The sequence below is a fragment of the Rattus norvegicus genome, chromosome 1 (assembly GCF_021556685.1).
Source record: "Rattus norvegicus strain SHRSP/BbbUtx chromosome 1, alternate assembly SHRSP_T2T, whole genome shotgun sequence".
Taxonomy (NCBI): Eukaryota; Metazoa; Chordata; class Mammalia; order Rodentia; family Muridae; genus Rattus; species Rattus norvegicus.
Genome location: NC_141534.1, coordinates 6,213,104 through 6,230,237, shown reverse-complemented (window position 1 = coordinate 6,230,237; position 17,134 = coordinate 6,213,104). Strand labels below are relative to the sequence as shown.

At 41.8% G+C, this 17,134-nt stretch overlaps 1 protein-coding gene across 4 annotated transcripts in view; it reads left to right on the top strand.

The window, feature by feature from the left end:
* Positions 1–16,084, top strand: part of Grm1 (glutamate metabotropic receptor 1) — a 394,837-nt gene extending 378,753 nt beyond the window's left edge. The window contains exons 9-10 of one of the 4 annotated variants that reach the window (XM_087613363.1): positions 4,298–4,382; positions 12,299–16,084. In XM_087613363.1, coding sequence (XP_087469489.1) covers positions 4,298–4,358 — 61 coding nt within the window. In that variant the 3' untranslated portion in view covers positions 4,359–4,382; positions 12,299–16,084. 4 annotated transcript variants of the gene reach the window in all.
* The last annotated feature ends 1,050 nt before the right edge of the window (positions 16,085–17,134 follow it).

Sequence of the window (17,134 nt, the reverse complement as noted above, 5' to 3'; positions counted from 1 at the left end):
ATGCCTGCAGAGTTCCGTTCTCTACTCTGAGTAGTTAACACTGAGAACTGAAAAATACATTTAGGTAATAGGAAAAGTGCATCTGGCTTCTGAAAACCAATCAGAGACACAAACGATCTTCCGTATCTATAGCTGCGACAACCAAAAAGGTAGACCACGGTCTGCTAACGTGGTCTTGAGTGGTTGGTGCCATTCTTCACAATTAGTTTGGACAGTTGCCACATTATTTCCCATGGTGAGCCACATAGATCCTTAAGACTGACCATCTGGCATTGTCTAGAACATTCCACTTCTACTAAAAGTAGATTAACCTCTAACAGCAGACATGGAGCTTCAAAAACAGGCAACTCACCACACTCTGTCTAGCATTTACACTCATCTAGCCTGGCAGACCCTCTTACTGTCATTGATGTTGCCTAAAATGCAATTTAGTTGAGATACTGCTATACTCATTGAAACTCTTGAATAAGTAAGATGTCTAGCATCACGGAAGTACAGGTGAATCTGGAAACATTATGAATTAAGGTAACCTAAATACACAGTGAGACTGAGCCCTTGTCTCCCGTTAGTGACTTTCTCCATCTTTCCCACTAACGGCTGAAGCTGAAGCCACTCTTTGCTTTTGGAGCCACTTTAACACATACACCTCCAATGTTTTATGAATAAAAGTGAATCTTAAAGAGACAATGACTTAATTGAAGACACAAAATGCTTTGAGTTCCTTGTCCACTCATTAAGGTCATGCTGTAGGAAAAGAACTGCTGACACTTCTCAAATTCTCATAAAGCATAAATCCTATCAGAAACTGATGGAGGGGCTCTTCAATGTGGATAAAATAACACAATGAAACAAGACCATTTGGAGCTAAGTATACTCAAAGAGATGTAGGCTACTATACAAAGGACTATCATTTGGATAATAGAATCAAGTGGAGAAAGTTTTGACAATTCATTGGCCCATGACAAGGAGGAAATTTATATAAAAAGAACAGAAGAAAGGGAAGGATACAGAGGAGGGGAAACCCTTGCACTCTCCAAAGAAATTACTGAAAAGATCTTTCTAACTAACATTCTGGGATTTCTTTAAATCCATAATTTGTGCCAAAGATTCCAGCACAGATTTGGGACTTATATTTGACAAGCCCCCATATGCTGCCTTTCCCTCCAAGCTTTTACTCTGACTTGCTGAATCTATAGTTGTTTGTGGTTTTACAATTGCTAAAAATACTCTAAAGCCAAGCTCCTTCTCTCAGTATTTATGTAGCTGGTAAAAGGGCCAGTTAGGCATCAGAGTTTCTAAGCCTTGGGCAACAATCTTTAGTAAATATGCCTTTCACTCAAAGCCCACTGGCAGGTCTAGTCTGCATTTTACTTAAATGCAAAGGAAAAGTCAGAGACCAAAACCCTCAAGATCAGGAAGAAGGTTGAACTCTTCTCAACTGCTTCTATCAACAGTCAATTAGTGTGGCTTGGAATTCTTACAGTTACCACATAAAGCTGTCAATCAACTGAAACCCAAAAGCAACCACAAACTGTTCACTAAATGCCAAAAAAGAGTCAGCTACAGAGTCATTGAGTTTCCCATCACAGCTCCCCTGGGGTATATAGAAATGCAGATGCTCTCCCAGCATGCAAATCAATGCACCTGTGCAAACACTGCCCTATCTCTAAGGACAGTCCCCACCTTGTTTGTATGCTACCCATCCCTAACAATCATGACTGCCTACATCACTTGCAAGGTGCAGTGCAAAACTAAAACATTAAGTCCTTGGTTCAAAAACTGGAAAAGTGTTAAAAGTGCAATGCAAATCTCTAATCTACAAATTCTCTCTCAGTTTTATAGCTGTCATTTAATTTCCTGTTCACTTGTACAGAAAGGCATTCTCAGGGGAAAACCTCTCATTCCAGTTGTTGCCCTAGCTACTCATTCTGGGACTTGCACATGTGCACCCTCCAAGATGCAAAGTTCTACTCCTAATCAATCCCTGTGCAGGTACCATGGGGGAACTCAAATTGTCACCTGCTTCTATGTGCTTCCTACCAGAGCCATGTTATAGATGCACGAACCAGAGTATTCTAACAGTCCAGAGACATCTGAAGCATCTGAATCAAGGATAAGCAAGAGGTTCATCTCCCCCCATAGCCTGCCAACTGGTAATTGTGTACTGAATGTTTAGAGAGAGAGAAAAAGTAATAGAGAGAGAAAAAGAGCAAGAGCAAGAGAGAGAGAGAAAGTGTGAGAGAGAAAGAGAACAAGAGAGAGGGGGTACCTTGGTTCTTCTGGGGTTTGTGCCCAAGATCCCTAAAGTGATAATACCTTGATGGGAGGGTATAGCCAAAACCCCATGCAAGTAGAGATACTGATGATATGTGACCATCTGTGAGTTTATGCTTCAATCAAGACATGCTCCATTTTCTCTTTCTCCCATCACTTACAGAACACAAACTTAAAGATAAAATTGAGAGCATTTTAAGAGGCTGATCCCAGAATACTAAGTAGCAAGTTTGGGTTCCTAGAGGGATTGTGCTAGTCTCTGGCTTCTGAAGCTAGACCTACTGGGAACTCTGGTGACTGACACCATTTGACCAGGCAATGTGCAGACATTTCTCCAAAGTAGAGTTAATTTTAAAGTCAAACGCATGCGGGAAGATTCTAGAACAACAAAGCCCAGTGCTTTGGACATATTCTCCAGAAAGAGAGTTTTAGTAATATTTTTGCAAGCTAACTGCTCTTTCCTATTTTAATTTATATATCCAAGCACACGTTTCTCTTTATTGTCTCCTCTCTGATGATCATAGTTTAATGGTATTTGTGAACTCAGGTTGGCATGTTTTATGTCCTTGTTAGCCTAGTTGGCAAGTTCAACAGCAAACAGTGTCTCCTTGTCTAAAAATAAATGGATTATCTCAGTAGGAATGAAATTATGCCGACTCATCACTATTTCTCATTTCTGGACTAGAGATTCAGATTGTAGAGTTCAGCGTGTGCTTTTGAATGTTCTGTGAGTGCTTGCCATTTAATGGCTGTCCATTCACTGATGGACTCTGCCTTCTCCCTACTATATTCAACTATGTGTAGAAAATCTTTCCTTGAAAAATGACTCTACGGAATTAATTCTACATGGGGGTTTCAAACTCACAGATCTTCTTCTCAGAACCTGTTAGTCATCATCTTGAAGGCTTAAAATATTGGGCAAGCCACGATGGTTCCCTTCCTTCCCCCTCCCCTTCCTCTTTCTCCCTCCTCTTCCTCTTCCTTCTGAGGTTCTAGTCTTCTGTTTGGATGGGATAGAAAACTGACATGGTCCTCTTTGGTTATGCCTACTGTGCTATCACCAAAGATGGGGGGAGGTGACCAAATACAGACGTAATAGAAAACATATGTGAGTTCACTGAAGAAAATAAATCCACAGTTTCCTAAATCGAGAAACTTCCCTTGAACTCTGCCGTCCTCTTCAACACTGCCAAGAACATGTGCTGGTGGTTCTTCCCCAGGACCTTATGCCTGAAGATCTTTCCCAGGGTAGATGGCCCTTTTGTATGGCATAATAACAGGATCCCATTCCTGCCACCACTTTCTAAGCTACTGGTCTTTCTTAACACTTTCTCAGCGTAAGGGAACTCAACTTAGCTTTAGTCTACATCCACATGACTACCCCATCAACTTTGCTGTGCTTAGCGAGTGGTCTCTCTTGCCAAGAATGACACACTGGACATATCACTCTGCGTTTTGTGTAAGGAATCATCAGCCAGGAAATGAAATGCTATGTCCCCTTATGACAGAGTCCTCCAACCTCAACAGGTGGGTCTCTTGACATTCTACTATTATACATATAAAATCTTATGAGTGCAAGAGAAAACACGTGAGACTTGAAATGAAATGGCAGTCATGCCTTTGTGATAGAATAATATGGTATACAATGTAAAATGAATAGGAAAGCCATGGGCTCAGATATAAATTTACAAATGCCATCAAGAGGCATTGTGGTAGAAAGTCAATCCACACGACTGTCTACTGTCTGCAGTGAAGGGAAAGAATCAGACTAGGATAGATCCATGGGAAAGAGTTGGTTCTGTGATGTAAAAGTGAATCCACTGATGTTGCTTTGAGAAAGGAGCCCCGACAGGAAGAACCAGTCACTGCTGCTCGTTCCAAGCAAGACGCAGAAGCAGAGACATACTGGAAGGTTCAGGAGCCAAGCTTGGCCCTGCTCTGGACCGGGCACCTCCTGAGTGGTGGAGTCACAATAGCTGTGCACATACTGTTTAACCCCTTGCTTTTTCTTTTCCATCTTCAGGAAGAGGCAGCCAGAATTCTCGCCCAGCAGCCAGTGTCCGTCGGCACATGCGCAGCTTTGAAAACCCCCACACTGCAGTGAATGTGTAAGAAAAGCTGCATGGAAACACAGTGTTTTGCCCCTTGCTTTCTCTCTCCTGGGTATTTCCACTTTCTAACATGGAACCAATTGTGGTGCATGCCATCAAGAATGAGGGACTCATGGACGTGCCGTGGTTTGCACGACTGTCTTATCCAATCGTCCATCGTTCTTAAAAGGACACTGTCAAGCCGTTAGTTTTTTCTGCTTGTTTTCTGTTCCAATGCAGCACTGTCCCCAGCTTTAAGGATTCACTTTGGTCTGTGACTCCCACTCATGAGCTCAAAAGTGAATCTTCCCCTCAACAAATTTGTCAGCTTCTTCTTGGCAAACAGAGCCTTTTCTTTTCTTTTTTTTCTTTTCCTTTCCTTTTGCCTCCCCACTCCCGGCGCTGTTGCACAAATGTTTGAAATAATCGCGTCTGCATTGAAGTAAAAGCCATAGCTGAAATTTATGGAAAAGTCCCACAATGTGGGTGTGTGAGGGCGGGTGCCAACATGAGCCACTGCCGGGTGTCTCCCACACTCTAGGGAACACAAAACGAAAGGTTTGTGAGTTCCACTTAAAGCAAATTTTATAAACAAGTAAACAAGTAAAAACAGTTTCCCCAGCATTCTGTATGATTTTTATCAGACGTTCAAGTCAGATAAAAACTTTGCATGTTTGGTCCAATTTTTGACCTTTAGCTCCTTGACAGTGTCTCTTTAAGTTAACCAAAGCACCTAGACCATGTTCGATTCATTGTGCACGGAGTCTGTGGTTTTTATCAGCTGTTCCTTTACAGCCCTCCAAACGCCTGGGAGAGTCAAAGGTACACATTCCTGCAGCACGAGGGAGCCCACTGATGAGGTGTCTGTGGCTTGAATAGCTCTTCAGCTAGAAGAGCCCAATTCCTTTCAATGTTTAGTACCGAGCTGGCAGCAGGGACTGGTAAATGGAGCCATGCTGCCTCTTCCTTTCCTCAGTGAAGTGTACCAGGAAGTCTACTGCCTCCTCTTGTTAATCCTGTAGAATCCTATATACAAACAATGCAGCCTCCACAAAAACAATCATCCAGATGTAGGAAGGACACATTGGGTAGCCATGCCAGTGTCTGTAGTGTGGCACTCGGGAAGCCACTATCAGAGCCACTGTACCATAGCTGGATGCCCTCCTTGACATTCTTCCAAGTCTAAAGGCGGTAAATATTTCTTGCACTGTGGGTGAGTCTCTCCAAGGACATAGCAAGGGGATGCTAATTTGTGACAGCTGCTGGCTGCCTGTCAAAAGAGATTGATAGGGATGGATGTGTTTGCCCTGTCAGGGCAGCAGGGCTAAAGAAAAATCAACTGACAGTTCGTGACTTAAAGGTGAGTTCTATGACCAAAAGTACAACCCAAATACACTTCTTTGGTGATGATTAAAGAAGAAAAAAATATACATATCAGCGAAGCTAACAGGTGGGTTGTTGGGGACTTAAGAACAGGCTATTCCAGCCTCCTGTCTTCAAACTGTGAAGGAACAGAAAGAATCAGTGGCTTTCAACTTGTTTCCCTCAGACTAAGGCCAGATATTTTTAGTTATGGTTGTCCTGGTAAAAAGAAAATAAAAAAAAAAGTCCTTTCTTTAACCTCCAGTATCCACTGATTTTTGTAAAGAGCATGCAAAGAGACTAACATAAGAGGTAAACTGGGTCACTTTGGTCTGTCTCTGTCACGCCTGCCGCTGAGGAATAATCTAGGCAGAGCAACACAACCGCTCTATATTTGCCAGGCAGACTGTGAGGACTGAAGTTCAGCAAGGGACTGGCAATTGAAATCCAAATCTGGCAGAGGGGAGCATAAAAGAAATGACAGTGTTTGACCTGAACTTCATAAGTAACACGATATATTCCTACCTGTGTTTCCAAAATGATTCTTACCACACATGGGATACCACTATGAGGACAATTCCCTGGTACACACATTTTATCATTTATAATAATTTGTAAGTCTATGTATATGTGTCTGTTAATATATTTGAATACAGATTCCCAGAGAGGCCAGAAGAGGGTGTCGGATCACCTGGACCTAGAGTTATAGATGGCTGTGATATGCCCTATTGAGTTCTAAGAACCAAACCCACGTTTTCTGCAAGAACACTGTCTTCAACCTGAGAATTTCCTTCATCAGCTAGTAAATGAATAAAACCCAAAGACCTTTTCAAACTTTCTTGAAAAAGTTCAATAACCATCCGAATTCTCTTGCAGTTTGGAAATGACTCGGTAATTTTATCAGAACAGTAAGCACTCAGGCCGAGAACAAAGTTCTAGAGATCTTCATGCTTCATTGATTTTGATAAAATTGAACTTGGTATATATTTTTACTTTATTGGTTCCTTAAAGAAACCATGAAGTTATTGAAAAACAAAATGGTGTGTGTGTGTGTGTGTGTGTGTGTGTGTGTGTGTGTGTGATATCTGTGTGTTGTCCTTCATCCTGTATCATGAAGCTTGAAGATCCAGGGATCAGTTGATCTACAGACTACTAAGTAAGAGTCAAATATTTTGACTTTGGAAACTATGTATTTCATTCAGACAGTGGTTCTGTGCCTAGCCAATGTTACGGATAGAATTCAGAGAGAAGAAGCAAACTTACAATGCTATACAAGATTACCTAGCTACAGAAACTATGGAGTTCTCACATAAGAAGAGTTCGTTCACCTGCAAAAGTACGTTTGAGAGTCTCTGTATTGTGAGTAACAGTCAATAGGCAAGATGGCTTAACTAGGTTCCTAGTCTTCCATGGTGAAGAGATTATGCTAAATATGCTGTTTTTTTTTTCTGGAACATTTCAAGTAGTGGAACTAGTGTCAATATGGAAAGTAACTTGGGTTTTCCTGGGAAAACAGAAGCCTATCTCAAATGGTTTAAATAGTCCCGATGCCTAAGAATCTGCAAGAGCCACCTTCCGTCTGGTGTCATCTGGTTGATGCGTATGCAGGTGAGAGGATGGATAGCTCCACTAGATATTAGGATGGATAGACTCCCAGATTGGGACCATATCAAAGTGCAGCTTTGGGGCAATAATAGGTAGGCTACCCTAGCGCTGGTGACTCAGAGAATCTGCTCATGTTGAGTTGTTCTTTCCCTACTGGAACACCCTGGCATTTCCTGACTCCCCCTTTCATTTCATTACACTAGTTACTAGTGAGTGATCTTGGAGAGAGAAAGGTGGGGAAAGAGAGCATATACTAAGTCAGGTAACAACTCATCAGACCCAGTTCTTTCCTTCCATCATTTGAGGACACTCTTTATTCTCATGTCGTAGGACTTAGCAGCAAGTGCCATCTCAATGGGCCCACTTCCCCCTTTTTATAGAAGACAAATGCTTGACTTCCCAGGTTCTCAAGTGGGAGCTTTTCCTGCTTATGGGGAGAGCATGTAACCTGCTCATGTAACTAGCACTTACAGAAACAAATAAAAAGCAGGCAGGCTCACTCTGGATGCCAATGATACAATAATCTGTTTATATGGCCCACTCCCATATTTAATATCTTTTTTGTGATAGATTATCATGAAATACAGATGCAACTACATTTGTACTTACTACTTTGAGATTCTCCATATTGCAAGTAATTGTGAGTAGACAAGATGCTTTAACTTCTCTCTACCCTCTAGAGTGGTAATATTTTGTTTTGTTTTGTTTTGCTTTGCTTTGTTTGGGGGGATTGTGACCCCAGCTAATGGAAGAAAATCAAGGCAAAAACCTCAACCTATTACTTCCTGGATCACAGTCTCAGACCTGTCAATTCTGTTCTGCATAGGAGAATGAAACATGGTTTTCCCCTCTTCATCTCTTCCTATAGTCTTATTATCACCAGACTTAGGGTCACAGCCTGTGCGCCCAACGAATCAGCTTCAGCTACTTGTCCTGGAGGAGCCAGTTAAGAGTCAATTTAAATAGTGAAATCGAGAGAAGGAGATTTATCCAGTGCAGACTCATTGAGATGGGGACAAGGAGACTCACTGATTACCCAAGTCCATATTCTTGCCCTGACTTAAGGTCATGGCTTAAATAGAGAACAGGTGGGGTTCAAAGCTAAGCAATCATGCCAAAGAGTGCTTCAGCCCAACACCAGCTCAGCGCCAAGCCTCTCTCTCAAGGTTGCCTGACAAGTTGTAAAGCCCCTGGTGTTTCAGACATTTTGACTCCAAAGACGGTGAGAGGGTGGGGAGGGCTCTGTGTTCTCGGGACAGGCCCCATTATTTTATAGCCCTATAACCAGAGAGGCTCAAGGTAGGTTTGTTATGTCATTGACTATTTCATTATCAATAAATAATATGTAACCACGTAGTTATAGCCCTGACCCACAGTATTTTATCTTCAAGAAACGAGTTACTTTGAGCCTAAGGTCTGTCTTTGAAAGTTAGAGTGCTTTGAGACAATTATGTAGAGTTTTCTAAGTCAGATCACTTGGTTTGCTCCCACCCGCTTTGAGGCAGAGTCATGTGTAGCCCAGGATTACTTAGAACTTGCAATATAGCAAAAGATTTTGAATTTCTGACTCTCCTGCCTCAACTTCCTCATGCTTAAGATTGCAGGTATCACTACCATGCCTGGTATATGCAGGGCTAGAGATCAAAGCTAGACCTTCCTGCACACTCGGCAAGCAAGCTTCCTGTTACTCGTGATAAGCTTCCAGCTCTTTCTTAAAATTAAAATATTAAATAAAGGTAGAAGAAGAGGAAGAGGAAAAGGAAGAAGAATAAGAGAAAGAATAGGAAGAGGAAAAAGAAATTAAGAAACTCCCAAAATGCTGCTGTCTGCACTTAAACAATGCTTTCACTTGATCTTAGCCAAAAGGCCGAGAAGCGATTAAAACAATGCTTTCATTTCAAATGCTAATATTTGTATTTTATTCTTTTGTGATACACTAAAGTTTATGTATTTTTCTCTCCTTAATATCGAGTTTCTAGCCTCTTCACATAGGATGCTCCCTTTTCCCAGGAAACAGGATTGGGTCTTTAGCTGAATCAGTGACTGTAATTACCTTTATTAGTGTTTACTGGATTACAGAGGATAGTGAAAGCATCTAAGAATGTAGTTGCCTTTGTACTTAGTGGTAATTTATCACAATACTGTTCACAAGCATTTAAAAGGAGCGGTACATTTTCTCCTATAAAATTTTATTTGTTCAGTCTATAAACAGTGCATGGAGAGCATGTAGATCTGTAGACCCTTCAGATTATCTGTGGACCACGCATGAGAAGTGAGTGTTCCTAAAGGAACAGTTAGTGCCCTGTGCTGTAATGTCTGTGCAATGATGTATTTCCTCCAGTGTCTTTGATTTTTTTTTTTAAAGGCGATTTGTTTTGTCCTTGGGGAAAAAAGGATAGTCTAATTTTTATAATCCATCAAATGTCCTGGGGCATGATATTTGTTTCCTAGTTAAATAGGACTTTTTGCATAATTTAGAGCAAGACTCTGAATGGAAGTAATGCTACCAATTTTAACAGTGATGGCGAAAATCACCCATCACAAGACTAAAAATTGTCTTCAATTAAAATAGAACTAAACTGGGATTATAGCTGTCTGCCTGATTATCAAAAGATACTGTTCACATGGTCCAAAATGAGGCCCCGGGTGGCTCTTTAGACAGTGATGAAACAACTGATTGTAGTCTATAGGAAAACATCAGGGTTTTCCCAAAATGCAAGGATACCTTGAAGCTAGTTTTAGGAGTGACTATGCAATCTGTCATTGGGAATGACCTTTTCCCCATAAATAAAAAGGTCAGTATTTTAGCTGTCATATCTATTTTCGAGGTTTTATATATACATATATATATACATATATATATATATTCAGTATCAGACTTTAAAACAAATCTCAATTTCTTAGTCTCAGTTCACTTTTTCAGAGTTATAAAATGTGAAATGTTGGACATTATTCTCATTTTAAGTATTCCAAGAACCATATGTATGTTTCAAAGCCCTTATTCTTGATTTTTAAAATGATCCAATAAACCATTGTCATAGCGATCCTTCTCTGCTCCCCCCCACACTTCAAACACAAGACTGTAATGTGGGAAAGTCTATTTCACACCTCCACCTAAGAAAGAATGTTCATTTTCCACTTTTTTTTTTCATGTCACAACTTTGTTCTTATTGTGTTCCCTTTTTTTTTTTTTTTTTTTTTGTTGCTTTGGTAGGTATAAAGAAAAAGCAAACTCCTAAAAAGGAAAAAAAATAGAAATGAAGAAAATGACTTCTTTTAAAGTATTAGCACTGCTTTTATTAATAGAATGCTATGGTAAGGTGTCGCCATCTGCTAAAAGTTATATAGAAAATCAGCATAGTCTCAAAAGCCAGATCTGAACTGCTGCAATATGCAGAATGAGTAGAATTTCTGGTTGACATAGAAAATTTTGTGTTTTCTTTTTCAGAGTGACTTTCTCCTTGGTTGGTTTCTTGGGGTTTCAGAAGGATTAAAGCTGATGTGTTAGCTTTGTATTCATGTGCCAAAGTGTCTGAGAAACTCAACTGAACAGAGGGATGATCTATTTTAGCTCATGGTTTCAAGGGGTTCAGCCCACGGTCACTAGGCACTGTGCTCTCTGGACCTGTGCCAAGGGGCAGCATCTTGGTACAGATCATGGGGCCAATCAAAGCTGCTCACCTAATGGTGGCCAGGAAACTCTCTTTCCCCTTCGATTGCTGCTGCTCTGAAAAGCAAATTCTCAATACAGGAGCTTTTGAGAGGCATTTACGAACCAAGCCATGACAACCGAGAAGGTTAGAAGGAAGGTGGTGTTCTAGAACTTTTCTTTAGCAAGGATACATAGGAAAAGATCCAAGCAGGGTCCTTTGTCCTAGGGACCAATGCTTTGTAGGATCTTAATTTTGTCTCATTTGCATCAAAGTTGGCAGAAGGATTAATGTGAGCTGTGGGTAATGTGTTTGCTAGTCTTTCCTATTTCTTTTCCAATGTGCCTGCTCATTTGAGTATTCCTAGGGCAAACCATATTAGCGGCTGAGAAGCTGAACCTTTATGTGAGCCAGAAATAATGTTTTAATATTAAAAAGGGAAAATAGGAAATTATGAAATCCTTCAGCCACTCGCATATTTGATTGTTTGTTTGTTTTTCTACTTGTCTGTTCTTGCTTCCTTTGTGCTAGTGTCCTGTCTATGTGCATGCTTCTGATGGGAAAATACAAACCAGAATTAGCAACTGAGAGCTTCTAGTTTAGGAATCCCACAGCACAACAAGAGTAGGTTTATATGTAGGTCTTAACTTGTCCCAAAGACTAATCTCTGTATTGTATTGTCTGTGGGAAACTTAAGTGTGTGTGTGTGTGTGTGTGTGTGTGTGTGTGTGTGTGTGCGCGCGCGCGCACATGCACAAATGCGCATGCACTTTCATTTTATTCTTCTACTATTTTGATAATCCTTCAGTCTTGCGAGCAAAGATAATTTTTTTTTTTTTTCTTTTCGGAGCTGGGGACCGAACCCAGGGCCTTGCGCTTGCTAGGCAAGCGCTCTACCACTGAGCTAAATCCCCAACCCCGCGAGCAAAGATAATTTTAATTTTAATTAATTGCTAACCATTTCATTACCTGCCATCAAAGGGACTCTTTTCATTATTGCAAAGTGGATGGTGGTGGAGGGCCAGTGTGCTTGGGGAAATTGTATAACTAAATGAAAATAGCTGTAGCCCCATCAGACTGAGCTTTCTCGCCAGTGACTTTTCTTGGGTCCTTAGCATGAGCTCAACGTCTTGGCTCCCTCTTCAAAGGCAGCCTAGGGTACCTGCAGTAGCCAGTGTTTCATTTACTATATGGGGAAGCTGCTAAGGTAGAGGGTACGGCTGAATTGTCCAGCGTTGGGGTGAACAGAATTCAGAAGCATTTTGTCCTCTGTGCAGGAGCCATGTGTAAATAAACCCATTTCTATTTTATTCATAGTTCTAACGGCAAGTCTGTGTCATGGTCTGAACCAGGTGGAAGACAGGCGCCCAAGGGACAGCACGTGTGGCAGCGCCTCTCTGTGCACGTGAAGACCAACGAGACGGCCTGTAACCAAACAGCCGTAATCAAACCCCTCACTAAAAGTTACCAAGGCTCTGGCAAGAGCCTGACCTTTTCAGATGCCAGCACCAAGACCCTTTACAATGTGGAAGAAGAGGACAATACCCCTTCTGCTCACTTCAGCCCTCCCAGCAGCCCTTCTATGGTGGTGCACCGACGCGGGCCACCCGTGGCCACCACACCACCTCTGCCACCCCATCTGACCGCAGAAGAGACCCCCCTGTTCCTGGCTGATTCCGTCATCCCCAAGGGCTTGCCTCCTCCTCTCCCGCAGCAGCAGCCACAGCAGCCGCCCCCTCAGCAGCCCCCGCAGCAGCCCAAGTCCCTGATGGACCAGCTGCAAGGCGTAGTCACCAACTTCGGTTCGGGGATTCCAGATTTCCATGCGGTGCTGGCAGGCCCGGGGACACCAGGAAACAGCCTGCGCTCTCTGTACCCGCCCCCGCCTCCGCCGCAACACCTGCAGATGCTGCCCCTGCACCTGAGCACCTTCCAGGAGGAGTCCATCTCCCCTCCTGGGGAGGACATCGATGATGACAGTGAGAGATTCAAGCTCCTGCAGGAGTTCGTGTACGAGCGCGAAGGGAACACCGAAGAAGATGAATTGGAAGAGGAGGAGGACCTGCCCACAGCCAGCAAGCTGACCCCTGAGGATTCTCCTGCCCTGACGCCTCCTTCTCCTTTCCGAGATTCCGTGGCCTCTGGCAGCTCAGTGCCCAGTTCCCCCGTATCTGAGTCGGTCCTCTGCACCCCTCCAAATGTGACCTACGCCTCTGTCATTCTGAGGGACTACAAGCAAAGCTCTTCCACCCTGTAGTGTGTGTGTGTGTGGGGGGGGGGGGGAGTGCGCATGGAGAAGCCAGAGATGCCAAGGAGTGTCAACCCTTCCAGAAATGTGTAGAAAGCAGGGTGAGGGATGGGGATGGAGGACCACGGTCTGCAGGGAAGAAAAAAAAAATGCTGCGGCTGCCTTAAAGAAGGAGAGGGACGATGCCAACTGAACAGTGGTCCTGGCCAGGATTGTGACTCTTGAATTATTCAAAAACCTTCTCTAGAAAGAAAGGGAATTATGACAAAGCACAATTCCATATGGTATGTAACTTTTATCGAAAAAAATAATAAAACGTAAAAATAAAATCAACAAAAATAATCTCTTCTTTTGCTCAATCGTGCATACATATATCTGCCCACACTCCCGTGGTAAAACTAGAAGCGAAGCAGGCCCTGCGATGGTGCCAACTGAATCCTAAGTTCATCATCCTAGTGAGCAGATGGAGAGAGGGCAGGAGGCGGGGGTAGGTTCGGACAACAGCTCCCATCTCAGACCTTGACTGTGCTGAGTCTTCAGACTCCTGGACTAAGGAAGACCCGGGGACTGACCTTATGAGGGTCCCTTTCCACTGCTGTGATCCATTGCCAGCCTGTAGTCACCCGGGATAAAGGCACAGTAACCTTTTGCATTCCTGTGATTCCCTGTGTTTAAGGAAAAGGAAAGTATGAGCAAAGCTATCACCAAAAAGAGCGCCATTAGAAGTTACGGGGGAGAAAAAAAGAGAAGCAAGATGATATATAAGCACAGGGCCTTGAACAAGGTGAGCGTGCTTCACAGATTCCGTATTAATGTACAGATACTTTTGGAGAGGAGAAAGATAACAAGGAGTGTCAGGCCGTTTGTGAACTCACTTGCACTGTGCCAACCAGGTTCTCCGCTGCCCTTCAGCAAAAGAGGACAAGCCGCGTTGCCAGGTTTTACCTTCCATTTACTGTAGCAAATACTATCAACCAGTCGGACTTCTAAGATTCAGTTTCAGTTTCAGTACAATGCGGTGCCACTGTTTCTCCCATGTGCTATGGAAACGAATCTATCTTTGAACTTAATGATGTATTCATAGCAACTATTACTGGTTTAGATTTTTTCCTTTTGTCACAGGAGTCCCTGGAACTAGTAACTGAAAGTGTTTTCCTGCGTTTCTTGTATACATGTGATTATGAAATTCGTGCCATTTAATGTCAATTTAGCTGTCACTAGAAGACTGTCTTTTGGATATAGTATAAATATTTTTATGTACCAGTGATGTTCTCCATACCACGGTTACCATGTTTCTCTGGAGGTTGGGTCTGTGGTCTGATGTTTCTCATGTGCAGCTTCGATGGGAATTCTTCTAAGTGGGATTTATTTTTCAGATATTTTATGATATGAGAATGTTATTAATGAAGTAATTTGAAAGTGCATTGTATAAAAATGGTCACCAAGCAATGCGTGACAGTAAAAGGTCCGTTTTTATAAACCTGCGCACATTGTTATTAAAATGTAAGGTTGAAAAGGCAATATTTAGAATATTTCAGATATATTTTTAAAAAGTTTTTCCACAGCTACTTGAGTTTCATGGTCTTCTAGTATATAACAACACTCAAGTCTACCCAGAGTGTCTCAACTATCTGCTTGTCAATTCTGCTTAATTTTATTTTCATGCATTTAAACTTTTATATCTTTGTTAGCATCTCTTCCTTATGATCCTCATGTGTACTATTATGTAATAACCACATACATGTAATATCCACATACATGTAATATCCACACATGTAACATTCACATACATGTAGTCCAGTTATTCCATCTTGACCCTACCTTTTCGAACCCAAAAGAAAATTGTTCTTGTTATTTTTATTTCTTCTGTTATTTGTGAGATGAACCCGTTCCCTTTAAATAATCTTTGTTTGTGCCTTATGTTCAGTCATTTTAATTTGCTGTCTTCATGTCGAAGCTGCTGGTTTCTCAGCCAAAAAGCATCATCTTAGACTCTCTAAATAGCCAAAGCATCATGAGTTTGGAATTTAACATCAGCTCCCATGTCAGAGTTGTGCTCCTCATGTGATCCCACATTCTACTGCCCAGTGTAGTGAATTCCTTTCCAAGAACTCTTGCCTTTGCTTTCCAAGTTATTTTTGAGCATCTTGGTTGCAGAGATCTCAAGAATTTACGTCTTGGATTCCACGTTTTCACTACGAAGAAACAGAATGAGAAGAAGAAGAAAAATTAGGCAGTGTAGAGCTGGGCGTAGTGGTCCAGGTCTTTAAGCCCAGGCTAGCCTGATTTAGCCAATAAATTCTAGGCCTAAAAAGAGAGACCTGTCTCAAAACTCAAAGCACACAACAGATGCTAAGTAGATGGGTCTCCATAATTGGGAAGCCAATGAGAGAATGCATATTTCTTCCTATGTTCTTTAAAACTTGAAGCAGTTACATCCGTCTTTCATCATTACGGGACTCGTGCGTTCAGAGCCTTTTGTTGTTCTTTTGCCAGAATAGATGAGGCAACATTTGCCTATTCGAATGCTGTAACAGGCAAGTTGACTCTAGGGTTTTGGTCTGAGACATTTGGTGAACACCTTCAACACTGATTAAAATATTACTGAATGCCTACTCTTATCCTGATTATGAATCTTCCAGAATAAATAGAATATTAGCTCATATAATTGTTCAGAATTGGAGATGTATGCCTACTACCCTGTACCTAAAGGGCAAAAATATCTTCACTGTAATGTGTGTGCTTCTTCAAGGTGTTTTGCTTCTTGTAAAAGTGTTTTCCTTTGGCTTGTTACTGCCTTTTGTCAGATAATCTTGATGACGCTGTATCATAATAAATATTTTCTATTTATTAAATGGGCATATTCCTTCTCTGAACTTTCTAAGCATTACACTAGCAGAAGTAGTCTAGAATAACACATGAGCCCAACAGTTTGATTTTCCCAGAACACACTTCCAAAGAGGAAGTTTGAAGCAGCACACAAAATTTGCAGGGCAGGTCATAAAGTGGAACACAGTTCGGCTTTGAGGACATGTGATCTGAAATTAGAATATCAAGTCCCATGACATCCGTTGAGATTTGTGCTTTTAAGAGAACAGGAAGGGTTGTTTGTGTCTTTAGTGCAACAATGGAGACATGGATTCTACCTTTGTCCCATCAGTGCCCATCGAACTCTTAGGTACCTTGCTCACATTGCTAAGGAAACCTAGTTATCCAGCTCCTTAGCATCTTTCTATTCACACCAGGCTTAGTTCTAAATTTTAATGAACACATCACACACAGGCTTCCAAATAAACCATGCTTTCATATTTTCTACAAGATCCTGGTGTTTTCTATCTGTCCTAGTCAAAAAGAGATCACAGTGAAGGGGGTATGGGGCATGTGTGGAATATACCTGTGGCAGCAATGAGGAGCAAACAGGTGAAGACACCATTTAGAAATCTATTGAGTCACTAAAGAATTTTTCAACGTGCACGATAAGCAGAATTTAAAAACAAAACCAAACAAAAAGCAAGCAAGCAAGCAAACAAACAAAAACCAAAGAAACAGAAGCTTTACGTTTCAGAAGCAGAGTGAGAAGCAAATGGAAAGGAAAATAGAAGAAAAAATAAGCAATAAGGGTAGAGAAGTGAAACTTAGTAGTTTGTGTCTGTAGACTAAAGCTGTACCCGAATATCACAGTAGATTCAAGGATCAATTGGAAGGAGCCCAGAAGCTTCACTTGGAAGATCTTTGGAGAGGCTGTGGCTGGGGTCCAGACACCACAGTGAAGGGTAATCGTGCCCTTCTTTCTACTAGAATATCCTGGAAGCAAATCAAAGAGCAAGGTGGCAGCATATAAACCTACACCAAAGGAACACTGTGCCAGGCTATTGACATTATTTTCTTTCCGGCATCTCTGCCAT